This window comes from Schistocerca piceifrons, chromosome 3 (assembly GCF_021461385.2).
Source record: "Schistocerca piceifrons isolate TAMUIC-IGC-003096 chromosome 3, iqSchPice1.1, whole genome shotgun sequence".
Lineage (NCBI taxonomy): Eukaryota > Metazoa > Arthropoda > Insecta > Orthoptera > Acrididae > Schistocerca > Schistocerca piceifrons.
The window spans coordinates 936,584,044-936,604,100 of NC_060140.1; the positions used below are offsets into that span (position 1 = coordinate 936,584,044).

The 20,057-nt window shown below is 42.6% G+C and overlaps 2 protein-coding genes across 5 annotated transcripts in view; one reads left to right on the forward strand and one right to left on the reverse strand.

The window, feature by feature from the left end:
- The window catches only part of LOC124787643 (T-cell immunomodulatory protein), a 439,315-nt gene that overhangs the window by 228,331 nt on the left and 190,927 nt on the right, over positions 1 to 20,057 (reverse strand). Inside the window, exons 1-2 of one of the 3 annotated variants that reach the window (XM_047254422.1) lie at positions 2,679 to 2,728; positions 2,567 to 2,647 (exon numbers count right to left, since the gene is read on the reverse strand). The exons of the other annotated variants lie outside the window; for them this stretch is intronic. The gene's annotated coding sequence lies outside the window, so the exon portion shown is untranslated. Of the gene's footprint in view, positions 1 to 2,566; positions 2,648 to 2,678; positions 2,729 to 20,057 lie in introns of those variants that run through there. 3 annotated transcript variants of the gene reach the window in all.
- Positions 3,265 to 20,057, forward strand: part of LOC124787644 (transmembrane protein 47) — a 375,006-nt gene continuing 358,213 nt past the window's right edge. The window contains exon 1 of one of the 2 annotated variants that reach the window (XM_047254424.1): positions 3,265 to 3,425. In XM_047254424.1, the coding sequence (XP_047110380.1) occupies positions 3,310 to 3,425 (116 nt within the window). In that variant the 5' untranslated portion in view covers positions 3,265 to 3,309. The remainder of the gene's footprint in view (positions 3,426 to 20,057) is intronic. The other variant, XM_047254428.1, reaches the window with a different exon arrangement.

A 20,057-nucleotide genomic window follows, 5' to 3' on the forward strand; every position in this document is an offset into this window, starting at 1 on the left:
CGGACGTCTTTGGGAATGTCCACATAGAAACTGGTATCGGGAACCATGACACGGTTGTAGCAACAATGATTACCCAAGTACAAAGGACAACTAAGACAAACAGAAAGATATATGTGTTCAGTAACCTAGATTAAATATCAGTAGTGTTATATCTCTATGAAGAACTTGAAACATTCGGCACAGTGCAGGAGCAGGTAAAGGAACTCTGCCTCAAGTTTAAAAGAATAGTTGATCATGTACCTGATAGATACATATCCAGTAGAATAGTTCATAATGGGTGGGTACCTCCATGGTACATAGTCACTGTAACGAAATTGCTACAGAAACAGAGATTACTGCATAATAGGTGTAAAACAAAGCGTAGGGCTATAGACAGAGTGATGCTGAATGAAATGTGTTTGTTTGTCGAGGGAACAATGCATGATGCCTTCAGTGACTACCATAGCAGAATGCTGTCAAGTCCTTAGTGAATAAGACAGGAACTGAAATTGAGGGTAGCAAGGCAAAAGATGAAATGCTTAACTCCATTTTCAAATGTTCTTTTACGAAGGTAAACCCAGGAGAATTGCCCCAGTTTAATCCTTGTACCACTGAAAAGATGAATGAAATAAGTACTACTGTCACTGGTAATAAGAAACAACTGAAATCGATAAAACTGAATAAAGCTCCTGCCCTGACAGAATCCGTCAGATTTTATACTGAATTTGCAGCCAAGTTAGCCCCTCTTCTAACTATAATCTATTGCAGATCCCTCAAACAAAAAACAGTGCACAGTGCCTCGAAAAACCTGTCTATAAGAAGGGTACTATAACTGATCCACAAAACTGCCATTCAATATCCTTGACATTAATTTGTTGTAGAATCTTAGAACATATTCTCAGCTCAAACATAATGAGACATCTTGAACAGAATGATCTCCTCAATACCAACCAGCATGGATTTCAAAAACATTAATCATGGGTAACTGAACTCATAGCGTTCTCACATGACATACTGAAAGCTTTGAATCAAGGCAACAAGGTAGATGTACTGTTCCTTGCTTTCCAAAAAGCATTTGACTCAGTAACACACCTACGCTTATTGTCAAAAGGACGATCATTTGGGGTATGAAGTGAAATTTGTGACTGGGATGAGGACTTTTTGGTAGGGAGGACAAAGCATGTTATCTTGGAGGGAGAGTCATCGTCATATGTATAAGTAACTTCGCCGTACCCCAGGGAAGTGTGTTGGGACCCTTGCTGTCCATGTTATATATTAATGATCTCACAGACAATATTAACAGTAAAATCAGGCTTCGTTTACATGATGCAGTTATCTATAATAAAGTGATATCTGAGAGAATATGCACACATGTTCAGTCATATCTTGATGGGATTTCAACATGGTGCAGAGAGTGGCAACTTGCACTAAATGTTCAGAAATGTAAAATTTTGCACTCCAGGAAATGAAAAACACAGTATCCTATGACTACAATATCAATGATAGAATCAGTCAACTCATACAAATACCTGAGTGTAACATTTTGTAGGGATATGAAATGGAATGACCACATAGGTTCAATAGCAGATGGTAGACTTTGGTTTATTTGTAGAATACTGGGGAAGTACAATCAGCCTACAAAAGTGATTGCTTACAAAGTGCTCGTGCAACCCATACTACAATGTTATTCAAGAGTGTGGGACCCGTAGCAAATAGGACTAACACGGAATATTGAATGTATACAGAGAACTGCAGCACAAATAGTCACAATTTGTTAAAACACTGGAAGACTGTCATAAATATACTCAGGAACTGAACTGGCAGACTCTTGAAGACAGACGTAAACTATCCCAAGAAAATCTATTAACAAAATTTCATGAACCAGCTTTAAATGATTACTCTGGGGATATACTACAGCCCTCTATGTATCGCTCACATAAGGATTGTGAGCGCAAGGTTAGAATAATTACTGTTCGTGCAGAGGCATTCAAATAATCATTCCTCCTAAGCTGTGTATGTGAATGGAGTAGGAAGAAACACTAATAACTGATCCAATGGGACATACCCTCTGCCATCCGCCTCACAGTGGTTTGCGGAGTATAGATGTAGATGTTGGGGATAAGTATACTGTGAAGCAGTAGTCTGAATGCCCAACTCTAGTAGACGTCTACAAGATAATTGCAGTTCAGCATCACATATTGTTCTTACAATTGGTTTTTCAGCAACGAAGGTTTTCTTCCTTAAAGATGAGTTACCAAACCTCCCCAGAACAGTATTCCACACGACAGTATTGAACGAAAATACGTAAACATACTGATATATCTCTCCCAACGATTTGCAATACACATGTGGGGTAACTAGAACTGTATACAACAAATTAGCGCATATGGCAGACAAAACATACAATACCTTTCGACAATATGTTGTCTGAACATCATCAGAAATATATGTAAGAAGGCAATTTCACTGACTGATACAAAAAGCTCTGAAGCATTAACGGCAAGTAAAAAATGGAAGTTCGTAAACTGGACACACACACACACACACACACACACACACACACACACACACACACTAGCCAAATTACCTGTATTCTTCTACAATGATCAAGTCGTGTTAATTTCCTTAGGTGTACCACGTAATTTGGCATTCGCATTTCATTCGAACACGTAATTTGGCATTAGCATCTCACTGGAACATCTTAAGCAATTGGCTCAGTAAACAGTTGCACGGAAATGTTAGTCGTCTACAGGCGGAAAACTGACCACAGTCAACACTTGATTATATCAAAAGTCAAAACCTATACACCGTCGTCACGCCACAACACTAACACTCCAAAGCACTTCGTAAATAGCCAACAAACTTACATCTATGTGTTTCAGAGATCACATCACAAACGCTTGCGCATCTCTAAAATTGGTTCGTTAGCATTATTTCCGTCATGTTTGCATATCATTGTGGCAGAAAATAGTTTTAAAATCCATAAAATCCAAGAACGAATTAAAAAGTGATTTTGACAGGCTGCTGAGATGACGGCGTCATTTATTTCCGACAAGTTATACACTTGAAAGATTAAGTGAACAGATCCAAGCCGTTATACTTTTAACGTCTGACGAGCGTGATCAGTTTTATACAATATACACGTCATAATTTATCATGTACTTTAATCAACGCGATTCCAGGCGGCGTTGCTGTATATCCTTCCCAAGACTTTTTCTATGCAAGGTTAACTCGAAAGCAAAGTTAATATTGGTACAAGAGCATTAGAATTAGTTGAACTTTTGGCCGATAGATGGCTTCAGTGGCGCACGCCATATTGAAACAAGCAACATGAATTCAACTACTAAAGCGAGTGTTTTGGGTGGATTTAGCTTCGAAGCCGAATCTCTGCCGGATTTCAGCGAGTTCGACTCGGCGTCTGTCATTGAGGTGTATCATTTGGAAAGGTCAGTAGTTAAACTTTGGAATGTGTAGAGCGATTTTGTGCCGTCCTGGGTAGAATGAGGCATTTATTTGAATCTAAATATAGCTCTCGGAATCAACAGTGTACATAACAAACTGCATGTTGTTCTAGTTTTGACTGAGGTTCAGATTTCTGAAGTGAGTTTACAGTTTACACACAAACATTGTAAACAACAAGTCTTCGCAATATATTTAACAAATTTGTGTTAAAATTTGCACTGATAGAAGTAATGTAGTTGACACAGATACGCCCACAAGAGCCGTGACTCATTGGTGTCAGCAGATTCGTCTGCTTAATAGCGGTGGTTATGCTGTTATTTATAATTTTTAGATAGGAAAAAATCGATTGTAATGATTAACGTCGATTATAACATTGACGCTTCTCTATACCGTATTAACGCTGCACGTCTTGTGTGAAAAATCGTATCCTAATAAGTTTTACCCATTGTGTGCACGATTTTCCATAAATATTTACAATTTGGTGTGAATTAAAGACCACAATTTCACTGAAAATCAGCAATTTATGACTGACATTCAGCTCAGAGGCAGCTTGCCAATACTATGTTTACACAAAGTAACAATACTTTAGTCTCCTCTGTGCGTCCACCTTACGGTTCAATGATTGTCACGTCGATAAAGGAAAAATTTTGTATGAGGAAGTAGACAGTAAGTTTTTAATGTCAGAGTTACAATGACCACAAAAATTGTTGATAGCCATTGTGACGTGCGTTGAATTTTCAGTGTTTTATTGTCATATAGCTTGCCGAGACGCTTTTTCTAAGCACGAGAATTCGCCGCCGTAAGGAGTGCCTGGATGATTGCTGGCTGTTTTGAAATTACAGTCGTGCGTGGGAGAAGTGTCGTATTTTTTAAATCGTGGTTGTTTCGGGCGCATTTAAATACTCAAAAAGACTTCAAGTTTTAATTTTCAGTATAGCGCGCGATGTGCACATTATGATCCGTCGCAGTGTGGTCCTTGCACAGTTGTCACGAGATAACTTCGCGTATTTTGTGTAACTAGACGCGAAGAAATTCCAAACACCATTAAAATAATGGAATTCCATATTGTAAGATGGTTTAAATGTACCTGCCAGTAGTACTGCTTGAAATGGATTTTATCTGCTAAAAGTGCTTCCAGGTACTGTTCGGACACATAGGCAATTTCTTTTGTCTAGGCAGTAAACTAGGAGTGTCAGTGATCAGCAATTGCTTGTGTATCTTAGTGTTGTGTAAATTATTTTACAGCACATAGACGAACGATTTGCATTTGTTTGTAGCTTGTTTATTCAGCTTGACAGTGTGAAGCGCAATCAGGAAATCGAACCCGAGGTCTTCCGGTTAGTGACCAATAAGGCACTGCTGTTGCACCGTCAAAGACGCTTCGCAAGGGCAGCGTCACCGGCGCGTCGAAGTGACGGTAGGCGAACTCGAAGGATCTGCGGCCACGGCAAAAACGTACGCCAGTGGCATCCGTAATATTAGCTGATATAGGCGATATGGACCCGAAAATAACCTCTTAACCTACAGATTATGCTTTGTGAATAGAGCGATATTATGCTTCCTTATGCAATTTGGTATTTTGTAGAAGCGAAAGCAACCATTCCCAGTAAGGGGAGTCTAGCAGCGAAATTTCACTGCAACCAATGAGAAAGAAAAGCAGAATATACCATTTATGACAACTATGTTGGATTACAGCTGAACGGGTAGTATTTGTTATTAACAGACAAAATCTTTAGTAATTACCTTTGGAGTAGAGGGTGGCGTATTTAGTAAAACAGGTTTCATTTATGATAGAAATGGTTTGTTCCCCACTTCATGCTAGCGAAATTGTACTTCTGTCCGAACAGCTGATAAGAGCTTTTTTACTTCGTAGTGTATTTTTATACAGTCGGCTATCGATAATTCTCATTCGCAACTGGCGCCGATGTTAAATAATGCCTCTCGTTTAAGTTGGTGCGTGCGGTTCCGATTAAGCAGCTTGGCATAATATCTTTTCAGGACTGTCAGTAGCTGTAAACTCACCTTTCCTCGCGAAGGCTTCATAGACTAGGATGATTGGAAATGGCTGTCCAGAGTGTAAAGCAGAACCTACTTTATAGACGAGGAAGCTGAGACGTGGTCATATAGGTTTGCGTGTGTGCAGAGTCGAACAAAATACGGATTCGTACGCGAGATATTTTAGGACTCTCTTTGGCACCACAAACGGTCTGACCCCTCCAGCGGATGTATGGAAATAAATCCTGAAAATGACACAAGAAAATTCTGTACTATTTCTTGCAAAGAGACTGATCCAGTTCTTGGTAATGTTTTGGAAGGATAGCTGTAACCATTGGCGTGGGAGGGGGGCGGGGGGTTAAGCAGAAGTATTATCAAGAAAAGTAGTCTCACGCAGGGTACATTGCCTCTACGGTAAAATGCAAATTGTCTCATAAAGTTGACAGTTAGGCCTTACTATTGACCCTTTCAGTGTATTTGTGAGATCAGTCGAAGCCCACACCATGCCCTAAAAATTCTCTGCCATACACCTCGATCGTAAGAAGTTAGTCGTGAGTAACACTGCTGTTGTTCTCCACTCGTAAACCACACCTGACATTGATTTCTGAGTGTAGATAGACCAGGTTTTATGCATTGAGTCACGGATGCTTCTTCATTTCCAAGGTGTACAATAGTTTGAGCAGTAGCAGTTCTACAACGAATGACTTCCTCAGACTGCCCCAGCCACTGTTTTCGTAGATACTAACGTTCTCTTAATATTTGCACCGTTCATTCACATTGTGAACGCTGCCCATGTTCGACGACAACGTGCAGTAACCACTCACAGACGGCAGAACTTTCAGTGGAGGGTATATAAAACGAGTTGTAAGGAGTGGGGGCAGTGCAGTCTTTGTCGTAATGCGGAAACGGAGCGATTTATGTGATGTTCAGAAGGAAAGGGCATGATCATTGTCTTTCGGGCTGAGGGTGGGAGAATTTCCGAAACAGCTAAATTTTAAACTCTTCGCCCGCTGCCCGGGTTGAAGTATACCGCGCATGGCAAAATGACGCTATCCAAAACCGGCAGCGACACAAGTGTGCTGCACCATGGGCCATAGATGACAGGAGCACCGACGGCTGCGTAAATCCGTACGTGCGAAAACACGTGCAACTGTTGAGCAACAGAACGCCCAGGTGAACCAAGGGGCTGCCAACAGTGTCACCTCAACGACCGTTCAGCGAAAGTTGCTTTGTATGGGCCTCCGCAGCAGGCGCCTGGTTCGTGCACGCATGCTGACTTCTGTTCATCGGCGACGGAGGCTGGAATTTGCACGCCAACTGGACGTCCACTGACTGGTGACAGGTGGCCTTTACAGATGAATCACATTTATGCTCTGTCGGACAGATGGCCGTTGGTGTGAACGGGGCGAAACGTCAGACAGCAAACACCCTGCAACAATCGTTGGAGCAAAATGGTCTGGGGAATATTTTTGTGGCATTCCCTGGATGATCTAGTCATTCTGGAAGGCACACCGGGTCAACATGAGCATGCATGTATCCTTAGTGACCGTGTCCAGCCCTACATGCAGTTCGCTTTTCCTGGACATGATGGCATCTACAAACAGAAACATGCACGTGTCACAGCTTCCAGTGTACATGTGTGGTTTGAAGAGCATGAGGGTGAGTATACCGTACTCCGTTGGCCCTCAAACTCTCCAAATTTAAACCCAACCGACAGTCTGTAGGACCACCTCGATGGGGCTGTTTGCGTCGTGGATACACATCCAAGAAACCAAGCGAAGCTGGCCATGGACTGTTCTCGGCATGGCTTCACATCTCTATCAGTATTTGCCAGAGCTGGACTCTTTTTCTGTGCTGTAAGAAAATGGAACACCCAGAGCTGTCCTTACGATGTGATTTATTGTTTACTACCAATTTTGCCGCTTCAGTACACCATCATATGGATCGTGATAACACCTTCAGCATCAACTAAGGCCTGAAAATGGTGCATTGATGCGCCGAAACTGGTAGGTACACAATAAATAACATTGCAGCGACGGGTGTAGGTGTTCCTTTTCGTAAAATAGTGAATGGCTGTGGTCCCCCAAGACCTCCAGTCAAAAGGACGTCCACACAAAACCTCTTTCTGCACTTCTCACAGAGGTCAGCATCGCAAAAGATGGTTATTCGGGCTCTTGATGGGTGATCACATTAATATGACTGGACAGTGTATTTGCTCATAAATCCGACATTTCTAACTCAGTAAGTTTAATCCTATTTCGGTTGACTGTTTCCCTGCGGATCTGTATATCTTTCGACACTAAATAGCTACAATTGATAATTACCGCTGATGTACGGATTAAGCGAGGACCAGCAATTTCTACCATTGGAACTTCCTGGCAGATTAAAACTGTGTACTGGATTAAGACTCGAACTCGGGACCTTTGCCTTTCGTGAACAAATGCTCTACCGACTGAGCACTTGCTCCCCCAGCTGTGGCTAAGCCATGTTGCCGCAGTTCCCTTTCTTCCAGGCGTGCCCGTTGGTTCGCATAACAGCTTCTGTGATGTTTGGAAGGTAGGAGATGAGGTACTTGCAGAACTGAAGCTGTGAGGGCAGGTCATGATTCTTGCTTGGGTAGCTCAGGCTGTAGAGCACTTACTCACGAAAGGCAAAGGTCCTGTGTTTGATCTCGGTCCGGCTCACAGTTTTAACCTGCCAGGAAGTTTCATATCAGTGCACACTTCACCACAGAGTGAGAATCTCCCCCTGGAAATCCTATCATTACAAGTTTGCAAGATCCAGCATAGCCGTAAAACAACACAGACCGAAAACAATAATTGTTATAGAAACGCATCGCAGGACACTTTTAAAAATGTTGTAGTTAAGTAGGAAAATGAGACCTCATTGTATCACACATACGGTAAGCCGAACAAGCCCCAGAAACGATGTAGGTACTCTGTGTGATGAAAAGAGTCCGGACACCCCCAAAAACATACGTTTTTCACATTAGGTACATTGTGTTGCCATCTACTGCCAGATACTCCACATCAGCGACCTCAGTAGTCATTAGACATCGTGAGAGAGCAGAATGGGGCGCTCCGTGGAACTCACGGACTTCGAACGTGGTCAGGTGATTGGGTGTCACTTGTGTCACATGACTGTACGCAAGATTTCCGCACTCCTAAACATCCCTACGTCCATTGTTTCCGATGTGATAGTGAAGTGGAAACGTGAAGGGACTCGTACAACACAAAAGCGTACAGGCCGACCTTGTCTGTTGACTGACAGAGCGCCGACAGTTGAAGAGGGTCGTAATGTGTAATAGACAGACGATCTACCCAGGCCACCACACAGGAATTCCAAACTGTATCAGGATCCACAGCAAGTACTATGACAGTTTGGCGGGAGGCGAGAAAACTTGGATTGTACGGTCGAGCGGCTACTCATAAGCCACACATCACGCCAGTAAATGCCAAACGACTTTTCTCTTGGTGTAAGGAGCGTAAACATTGGACGATTGAACAGTGGGAAAACGTTGTGTAGAGTGACGAATGACGGTACACAATGTGGCGTTCCGATGGCAGGGTGTGGGTATGGCGAATGCCCAGCGAACATCATCTGCTAGTGTGTGTAGTGCCAACAGTAAAATTTGGAGGCGGTGTGGTCGTGTTTTTAATGGAGGAGGCTAACCCTTGTTGTTTTGCGTGGCACTATCACAGTACGGGCCTAATTGATGTTTTAAGCACTTTCTTGCTTCCCACTCTTGAAGAGCAATTCGGGGATGTCGATTGCATCTTTCAACACGGTCGAGCATCTGTTGCACGACAATAACATCCCTTTAATGGACCAGCCTGCACAGAGTCCTGACCTGACACCTATAGAAAACCTTTGGGATGTTTCGGAACGCCGACTTCGTGCCAGGCCTCACCGACCGACATAGATGCCTCTCCTCAGTGCAGCACTCCAGGAAGAATGGCCTGCCATTCCAGAAGAAACCTTCCAGCACCAGATTGAACGTATGGCTGCGAGAGTGGAAGCTGTCATCAAGGCTAAGGATGGGCCAACACCATACCGAATTCCAGCGTTACCGATGGAGGGCGCCACGAACTTGTAAGTCATTTTCAGCCAGGTATCCGGATAGTTTTGATCACATAATGTATATGATGATCGAATATTGTTTTGCCTAGTATGGCCTATGCCATACAAGGATTACTGGACATTGACGTGATCCACCCTCCCTCTTTTTTCCCCGGCTGAAGATACTGTAGCACATCTGTGCACATATGTTCCAAGTTGATGATCCGTATGACAAACTAAGTATACAGATGGCAGTTAGAACAATGAGAAGCCAGCTTTTCTGCGACGTTGCAACTGTTACCCTTCATTATCCAGGACTGTCGTTTATTGTTGTTTGTTATCTTGTAGGTCGATGTATCGTGTGTTTGTCCCTGCTGAAAAATAGCCGTAGTTGATAGAAAATTGAAGATATTTGCGACTTTAAATAAAAGTACGTTATTAGGGCACAGTTTCTTTAGCGAGTGGATTGAAGGCTGCGAGCTTGTAGTGTATACACACTTGGCAATGGCAGCACAGGCGATTCTGGCAAGGTATCGCCACCGAAACTTAATAGCAAATGAATAGCCCAGTCTCAGCGATCGGATCACTGAACGATGGACAGGTTTTCACATCTAACTCTAGATCTATCGCTTAACATGCGACGTTGGACCTCGGTTGGCTTCAGAACAATTTTTTTATAGCCTGACGCTAGGTGCACAGCTATATATGCGACTCTAAACTGCAATCAAGAAACTTTAATCGCCGTCAAGAAAGTGGTTCCTTTGCGCAAATGATGTGGAGACAATGCGTCACATACCTAAGACAGGAAGCGTGGAGAGTAAATTCCAGACAAGTCACACTGCGTCAAGCTGGTATCGAAAAACTATCGTCGATGAACCGTAACAAAATATTACTTTCCCAGCTGGTAGTTCAGATATTGAGCTCGGACATCTACTGATCCGATGGAGTAGGACTGCTCTTGTTGGCCTCCCCCTCACCACCACCACCACCACCACCACCACCACCCCCACCCCTTCGCCATGCTGACAGGTAGAACTGGTCGCGTGGCCTTCCAAACTCTCCCGGAGTAAACAAGCAAGGAAATTCTCCTACGAATCCTGCCGTACACCATCCAAATTATAAATCAGAATCGAATGCTGCTAGCGAACTCATGTGGAGCAATATGAGCAACAATGTATTCGGCTCCATCTTCTTTCAAGTGCTTGAGAGAGATACTCCCAACGAAACCTATGGAACAATAAAAACAATTTCTGAACGAACCGCACGTGTTGGTAGCAGAAACCGCAAACATTCTGAAATGTTTGGAAAACTTACATTGGTTGCTTCAGAGTCAAAAAGTTCGAGCGGGGGCACAAATTAAAATAATTAGCATATGGCACCGTAATGTTTTACTCCACAGCCCAGCTGGAAGAACAAACTTTAGAAGAAGTTATTTCGGATTCTGAAACGATATACAGTGCCCTGGAATCTGTCGCCATCTGGCGGCGACTCACTCTTATCACAGAAGGAACTAGCAGTAGCGCCTCGAATTACTAGTCCACTAGCTAAGAGTAACCCACACACATTGGTGAACCCCGAACGTCGCTACTGAAACGCACCAAAACATACGCGGCGCGTCCCCGTATCGCCCAATCCCATTTTGTCCGGAGATCGGCAAATGTTTGAAAGCAAAAATTGTGACTTTATTCTCTGGATGCAACCGTGCTTCAGAAAATGGTATGCTTTCGAAGCCGTCTTTCGCGCCAGCAGTTTCATACAGAGAACGCCAAATTTGTGCAGTTACACTCCTGCACTGTTCCTCAATTTGAGCATACTTTTGATAAAGTTCGGTTCGCCGGATCTGATGAAAAGCTTCACTCATTAAGCCTTCCACGGGGCATGATGTACAGGGTTATTACAAATGATTGAAGCGATTTCACAGCTCTACAATAACTTTATTATTTGAGATATTTTCACAATGCTTTGCACACACATACAAAAACTCAGTTTTTTATGCATTCACAAATGTTCGTTATATGCCCCTTTAGTGATTCGGCAGACATCAAGCCGATAATCAAGTTCCTCCCACACTCGGCACAGCATGTCCCCATCAATGAGTTCGAAAGCATCGTTGATGCGAGCTCGCAGTTCTGGCACGTTTCTTGGTAGAGGAGGTTTAAACACTGAATCTTTCACATAACCCCACAGAAAGAAATCGCATGGGGTTAAGTGGGGAGAGCGTGTAGGCCATGACATGAATTGCTGATCATGATCTCCACCACGACCGATCCATCGGTTTTCCAATCTCCTGTTTAAGAAATGCCGAACATCAAGATGGAAGTGCGGTGGAGCACCATCCTGTTGAAAGATGAAGTCGGCGCTGCCGGTCTCCAGTTGTGGCATGAGCCAATTTTCCAGCATGTCCAGATACACGTGTCCTGTAACGGTTTTTTCGCAGAAGAAAAAGGGGCCGTAAACTTTAAACCGTGAGATTGCACAAAACACGTTAACTTTTGGTGAATTGCGAATTTGCTGCACGAATGCGTGAGGATTCTCTACCGCCCAGATTCGCACATTGTATCTGTTCACTTCACCATTAAGAAAAAATGTTGCTTCATCACTGAAAACAAGTTTCGCACCGAACGCATCCTCTTCCATGAGCTGTTGCAACTGCGCCGAAAATTCAAAGCGTTTGACTTTGTCATCGGGTGTCAGTGCTTGTAGCAATTGTAAACGGTAAGGCTTCTGCTTTAGCCTTTTCCGTAAGATTTTCCAAACCGTCGGCTGTGGTACGTTTAGCTCCCTGCTTGCTTTATTCGTCGACTTCCGGGGGCTACGCGTCAAACTTGCCCGCACGCGTTCAACCGTTTCTTCGCTCACTGCAGGCCGACCCATTGATTTCCCCTTACAGAGGCATACAGAAGCTTTAAACTGCGCATACCATCGCCGAATGGAGTTATCAGTTGGTGGATCTTTGTTGAACTTCGTCCTGAAGTGTCGTTGCACTGTTATGACTGACTGATGTGAGTGCATTTCAAGCACGACATACGCTTTCTCGGCTCCGTCACCATTTTGTCTCACTGCGCTCTCGAGCGCTCTGGCGGCAGAAACCTTTTTAAGTGTGGCTTCAGCCGAACAAAACTTTATGAGTTTTTCTACGTATCTGTAGTGTGTCGTGACCATATGTCAATGAATGGAGCTACAGTGAATTTATGAAATCGCTTCAATCATTTGTAATAGCCCTGTAACTGATAGCCAACATTCTGTAAGTACAAGGTTTCCGAACAATAAAACTTGGACTGTTTAACCACGATTGTTAATTTGAAGAAGTCGCTCGGTATCCCAGCTAAGCCAGTCAAATTAGATCGTAACATCTCACAACGTGATGAGATTAATAAATTAAAAATTGAAATTTTTGCGATTTTTTAGTTGTAACTCATGAACTGTCGATTTTCCGGCATTAATCATTTACCATTCTTGCAGTACATTAAATATAAAACAATTTACGCTCAACCGCAGCTCTGTGTATCGAGTAGTTTCCGAGATATGGAATTTCAAATGTGGTCATTTTTACCAAATATGAAAATTTTAACTTTTGCTCTTGTTTCGGGCCGAATATCGACATAACCGCTCATGCTGTGAGAAGAGTCATGACAGAGTTGCAGTAAATGCTATTGGCTTTCATCTAACAAAATGAACTCGCCAGACTCAATAGTTCGCTTAAAATCATACAAAAAGTTATAAGATTCAGTTTTTGAAGAAATGAGCCTAATAACAAATTGTGGACAGTCAACAAAAGAAAAATGCACAGCATCATGTTTAAAGGTATAAAATAATAGTGAAATGCACTTACGATAATTAACTCATACGTTTCAATAATACTTTCGATTCTTCAAGGGTCCTGGTTGTCCGCAGCCTTGTTCCAGGAAAATAGGAAGTTGCTGGGCTGCTGTGTCCATTTCTTGCTGCTCTCCCGAACGCAGGATATCGTCGGGGGTCGTCTTCATCCTCGTAGATCTGACTTGTAGCCACATTGCGGCAAGTCGTGCCAGGGCAGCGAGTGCATAAAGCTGAGCTTTTAAGCCTAGCTGGCCGGCATTTGCAAGCTCACGTGCATTCTGTCTTGCACTCGCATGAGAGCGATTTTTAGATGTTTTGGTGAGAGCTGGTTCACTTAATCTTATTGGTAAGAGAACAAGGAAGCTCTTCGACACACCACAGTCTGTAGCATCCTTCGTCACTCCCAATCATTTTTGCACTTTGTGGTATGTGCGATACGAATGGGAGGAAGCAGCTTCTTTGGTTGGGGGTAAGCGTGCCATGTCCACCTTTGCATTGGCTGCTGCTATGACGAACAGGCGGAACCTAAGGTGCTATAGGGTGTCGATGGACGTGTGCCCACCATACAGAGCGATGAGGCACTTCTCTCCAGCCTCGCCTATATTTTCCTGACTCGCATCTGAAAAAAGAAACTCAGTAGTCATATCAAACTGGTACCTATTTTGAAAAACACTCCACAATTTTATTTTTCCTTGCTAAAAGTGATTGCAAGAACTACTCACACACATTTGTTCTTCTATTCGAGATAATAACGTTCGTCCCTCATCGCGATGGTTTCGAGTAAGAGTTTGAGAGAGTCGGTAACGGCAGAATCAGGTTCTCCGAAGAAATCATGTGGTGGAGGATACTCCATGGTGTTCTAAACTTGTGAGCGAATGTCTTGTAAGATTATCTCTGTTATGGACTTGACCACTCTCATCCGCCCTTCTACAGGATTGCTCTTCTTTCCTTGCACCAGTTCTCACAGAGAATCTTTTGTCCAACGTCTGTGAAACGAAGGGCTAGGTGATGACTGCGACCGCGGGCGACCTCTGAAATTGAGAGTTTTGGCAGTTCTGATAATAGGTTCGTAATGGCTTTTTATTTGTTCTATGAGGTCATTAAACATGAACCGACATTCTTCCCTTTTTTCAGCTGTATGTCTATAAATATATTCCATGCACTCCACCATAGATGGTGGGTATGAATAGTCTCTTCTTAGTCTAATATTTGTTGGCCTGGCATCAGCAGCGACGAGATCATTTTTACACGTGTAAGGTCATCTATAATCTGCTGTCTCCATTCATCACATCGACGATTTGCCACGTCAAGAATCGTTTCCCTTGCACCCAGTGATTTCACTAAGACAGTTTCTTTTGGCGCTTGAGAAAGTCTTCAGTGATATTTTCTCCAGATAGGACACAAATATTTCGGAGGCCCATGGTCCTCTTGATAACCTTGAAGACGAGGGTTCAGGAACTGTGACGAACAGTCGCCGCAATATTAACTTTGAACGATATCTCTCTTCCTGCACGCATCGTGCACAGTAACTTCTCCTAACGTTTGTAAAAAAACTTGGTGATTCTTCTTGAGGCCATGCTTCATACACAGCCTGTAAGCGAAAATACACTACGTTTTGTCACCACTGTTACTTGAACTTCCTCGAGTGCTCTTAGACATGTCAAACAAACGACTGACCCAATCGACATTTTACAAAACACGCTGAGACACTCACAGAGGCCGAGCGGTTCTAGGCGCTACAGTCTGGAACCGCGCGACCGCTACGGTCGCAGCTTCGAATCCTGCCTCGGGCATGGATGTGTGTGATGTCCTTAGCTTGGTTAGGTTTAAGTAGTTCTAAGTTCTAGGGGACTGATGACCTCCGCAGTTAAGTCCCACAGTGCTCAGAGCCATTTGAACCACTCACAGAGCAGAGAATCTCATAAAGAAGCGAGGACTTATTTGTTCATACTCTTGCGGATCCACAAGAAGTTTCAATTTTCATAATACACGTAATTCATCTAAAGATACAATACAACCTTTAAACACTATGCTATGCATTTTACTTTCCTTGAACGACCACAATTTATTAGAAGTTTTTAGGCTCATCTCTTCAAAAATTCAATATTCTGACACTTTGTTTTTCGATTTCAAGAGAACTACCGGGTCTACAGGCTTCATTTTGTGCATAAATAAAAGCCAATAACATTTACTACAAGTTTAATTCCTATGACTTTTCTCGCAGGATGAGCGATTATTCCGATATTTACCCCGAAACGAGGAAAACTTAATTTCCATTTTGTTAGAAAAAAATGACAAAAAATTGAAGTGCCATATCGCGATAACTACTATATATGCTTGGACTGAAATCGTTGCATATTTAATGTACTTTAAGAATGGTAATAGGGTAATATCGGAAAATACATACAGTTTGAGTTATGAGGCAACAAATAAGCAAAAGACCACAAAATTCGCAGTTCTCCACGTGTTACTCAGGAAGTAAAAGTTTTCCGAAGCTGCAAACTAAGATTCCCACTACCGTAACTGATCGTAATAATATATCAAAAAATCAGAACTATATCACGCTTTGCGATTTTAGCCTCATTTGTGTACGTTCTGACTGGCCTAAACAGGCGTTTTCCAAGCTGCATCTAAGCCAACGAACAAAAGCATGCTAATGTAACAGTGAAACCACGGCACCAAGCCGTCACTTCCAATTATCATTCGGATACCTTGACGTAACAGTGGACTGGAAGCTCCCAGGATCACCGTATGTCTAATTCAGAAGTATGACGTAGATTAGTACTTACCAGTGGCGAGGCTGATGTAGCCAAATCGGAGACTTAACTACTTACATGAAGGATGTTTCTTCTTCCTTTAAAGAATACACGACACAAATCTGGATGGCTCACCTTATTGAAGCTCCAGAACCGTTTGCAGCCGAAAGGCTAATTCTTAGAATAGCCACAGTCGATACAACAAATGCTTAAAGAGAACTATTCGGAAGCGACAAATGTACAACCTGTACACTGCTCATAAAGTGGCAAAAAAAAAAAGATGCTGCGGCATTCAAACAAATACCATAATTGAGCTGATAAGATACAGAATCAAAAATAAGTATTCCAGCGATCTAGTACCCTTAATCCATCACAGATAATAATGCAATGCATAAAAGAACTAGAAACTGCAATTGCTAGCAAACTTGAGGCAACGCCAGAGCATTAGAGTACTTAGTAAAGTCTGAACTCCACTCAGATGCATAAAGAACGGAGTGCTGCAGTGTGTGCCTTGTTCGGCAGATGAGCGGTCCAAGTTTAGAATGTACTATCAACCAGAAAAACAGTTGTTTATATCGAAGGGATGTTAGCTGGTGTTGCAAGAGTAATTGTAAAAATAGACGATATTCTTTGAAGATGATCCACTCCAACATTCTTTACTGTATGTGGAACTGGAGGAAGTTTGAGAAGTTAAAAAGCTGCTAAACAGATAATTCGCACTACAAGTTGATATGAACCATTATACTTCTTGGTGTTGAAGAAATGTTTATAAATGTAGTAAAATATTTCTTCCTAGCAAGTGTGAGAAACTAGTTTCGAATTACCTGAGGAAACAGCAACAGACATTCTGCTCTTGGGAGGAAAACATGTAAGATCTGCAGCAAAATCAAACAGTATTGTAGTTTACAAGTTTGCGAAATATACTGATGAGCCAAAATGCTATGACCACCTTAACAGCGTGTTGGTCCACCTGTGGCACGCAATACAGCAGCGAATTTTGCAAGGCGTGGATTCGAAAAGTTCTTGCGCAAATTGGCACATGATAGCAACCCAGAAGTGTTCCATCGGGTTCTGATCAGGCGAATTTGGTGGCCAAGACATCAACGTGAGATCAATATCATGCTTCTCAAATCACTGTAGCACGATTCTGGCCTTGTGATATGGACATTTATCCTGCTGAAAGCTGCCCTCGCCATTGGGGAGAACATAAACCAGGAAGGGACTCAGGTGGCCCGCAATTATGTTAGCTGTCGTGGTGCTTTAGATTACTACCATAGGTCTCATGAAAGCCCAGGTGAAGGTCCCACATAGCATAATACTGTCATCCGCAGTTCATGTTTCGAGCAGATGTTCTTGGATGACGTATAATGACACAATCATCGACGCTCTATTACAAGAAACGACCAGGCGAAACTACAGTCGCTTCAAAGTATCAGTCAAAATACCCTGAAGTAACAGGGGACTGGAAGCTCCGTGGAACCCCCTGTATCTGCCTCGTATGCACGGCGCAGTGTTTTCACTGCAGTCGTAATTGACAATATTGATGGATCGACATCGGAACACGTAGGAATTACTTGCTGTGTGCTGAACAATGCACTCAGAAACACTTGCGTGTACTCTATAGCGAGATCGGCCATAGACCGCCGTCTGTACTGTTTTACAGAGCGGGGAAATTTCAGATTTCAACTTCTATGGTGAGGCTTGGATGTCCAACATTTCGTCGCGTACACATGATTTCAACCATTTTCCATATATGCTCGCGGGAGTAACACGCTAACAGCCGACCAATGTCTGTTGGACTGAAGTGGTCCATAACGAAGGTAAGCAGTAAGACCATTTGCAATGCTAAGCAAAGCATGAAAAATCACGAAATAATGATTAGCAAAATTTTGAAAAAATTCTTAAGAGACAAAACTTCAATTCTTCTGGCGACGATCTGCGCGCGAGTGTCTGGATCTTAAACAGGACATAAGTGAATTGAGGATGACATTGAGAGAACCTTACCTGCAGCGCCACTTTTACGGACCTACATGAAATCGTGTGGACCTTTAAGAAGTTGAAACACATTGGTAAATGATGTGATGGTCGTGAACACGCGTCCACTGCGACGGCAACTTCATTTGAAATGGCTCAGCCGGTTTGTTTTGTATTCTCGTGCCAATTGTTTCCGTTGTAGGATGTGTGGGCTAGTTTAATCATCTGGAAATTTTCCTGTCTTTTTACACAGGGCCTGCCGCTGTGGCCGAGCGGTTCTAGGCGCTTCAGTCCGGAACCGCGCGACCGCTACGGTCGCAGTTTCGAATCCTGCCTCGGGATTGGGTGTGTGTGATGTCCTTAGGTTAGTTCTAAGTTCTAGGGGACTGATGACCTCAGATGTTAAATCCCATAGTGCTAGGAGCCATTTGAACCATTTTTTACACAGGACGCTTCCGTACTTGAATTTCCTGCCATTTTTAACTAGACAATTTTTAGATTTTCCAGAGAAAATTGTAAATGTCAGTTTTTCATAAAGTCAACGTTTTACGCTGAAGTGGAATTTCTAGCAATTTTTTAGTACAGTTATTTCATTCAAATTTTTACTTTTTAACTAATTTTTCAGATTTTATGACACAGTTTTAATTTCCACCCAATTTTATGTAACACTAATATATTGTATATGCCATATTGGCTTTTTCCTCCATTTTTGTTGCAGCGTGGCATAAGCCAATTAGTGAGGCCTAGATGAGGTATATCTGTGGAAGGATGATTTCCTATGGGCTAAAACCGACACTGAACTACTACTACGAGGAATGTTCAATAACACAGCTCTACAAAATAAAATTTTTTTTTCGTTGCCAGGGAAGTTTGAACGAAAATGGGATATTGTTATGATACTCATTCCGAGTATATTTGTACTTTTTCCAAATTGGCTCTGGTTTTTGAGATACAGGTTATTTGTGGAAATGAGAGTTTCATGTGGATAATATCGACTGCAGGGTCCATATATGGTGTAATGTATTTGCTACCTGTTTTTTAATTAGTGATATTGTACTATCTTTATTAAACAATTGTGCTCAGGGAGTGCATCTGTGTGGTTGAGGATTACATCATGCAAACATCACACTGTCAGCATGTGTTCAGTCCTATTGTGCGGTGCGTGTGTTGAAGATATTGAGGGTTGTGCAGTTTTGAATTCGGCGGTACTCGACATTCATTTGTTGGCCGAGGTAATCCCCGCAACAGCCGATAGGTAGCGTTCAGTGTAAACAAGAAAAATGGCGACGGTCAAAAGTCACACACATGTGCAGTGCAGCTTCAAGGAGATAGAACCTTTTCATCGTGACGTAGCAAATAAGAGGTGAGTATTCATTTCACACAAAACAATTAATGATGTTTGTTGGATGTGATTGACATGCAAATACAAGAAAGTTCTGCGTAATATGTAGTATTTGTGCAATTTTGTTTAGGAAAACATGAGTTCTTCACGCCGTCTTTGCGTGAACCATCCAGATGAGTTCTGCTACATTTGTGGTGAATACGTTCTTCAAAAGAACAGGAAGAATATCACTCCTTTTGTGAAGGAAGCGTATCTGGCATATTTCGGAATTAAACTTGGAGATCAAGACAAGGCGTGGGCACCCCATAAAGTTTGTAAATGCTGTGTGGAGTGCTTACGGCAGTGGACAAAACGAAAAAGGAAAAGCTTAAACTTCGGAGTGCCTATGGTATGGCGAGAGCAGAAGAACCATACAGATGATTGCTATTTTTGCATTGTTAATGTGAAAGATTTTAATAGGTTCAAAAAACGAAAGTGGGAATATCCCGATTTGGAGTCAGCAAGAAGACCGGTGGTGCACAGCAACGATGTTCCTGTACCAACCTTCACAACATTACCCACGCTAACATCATCAGATGACGATGTGCACGGCGAGGAATGTACAAGTAGTGGTTCGGAATACGAAGGACGTGAGACACAACCCCAGCAGTTCGACCAGAAGGAGCTCAGTG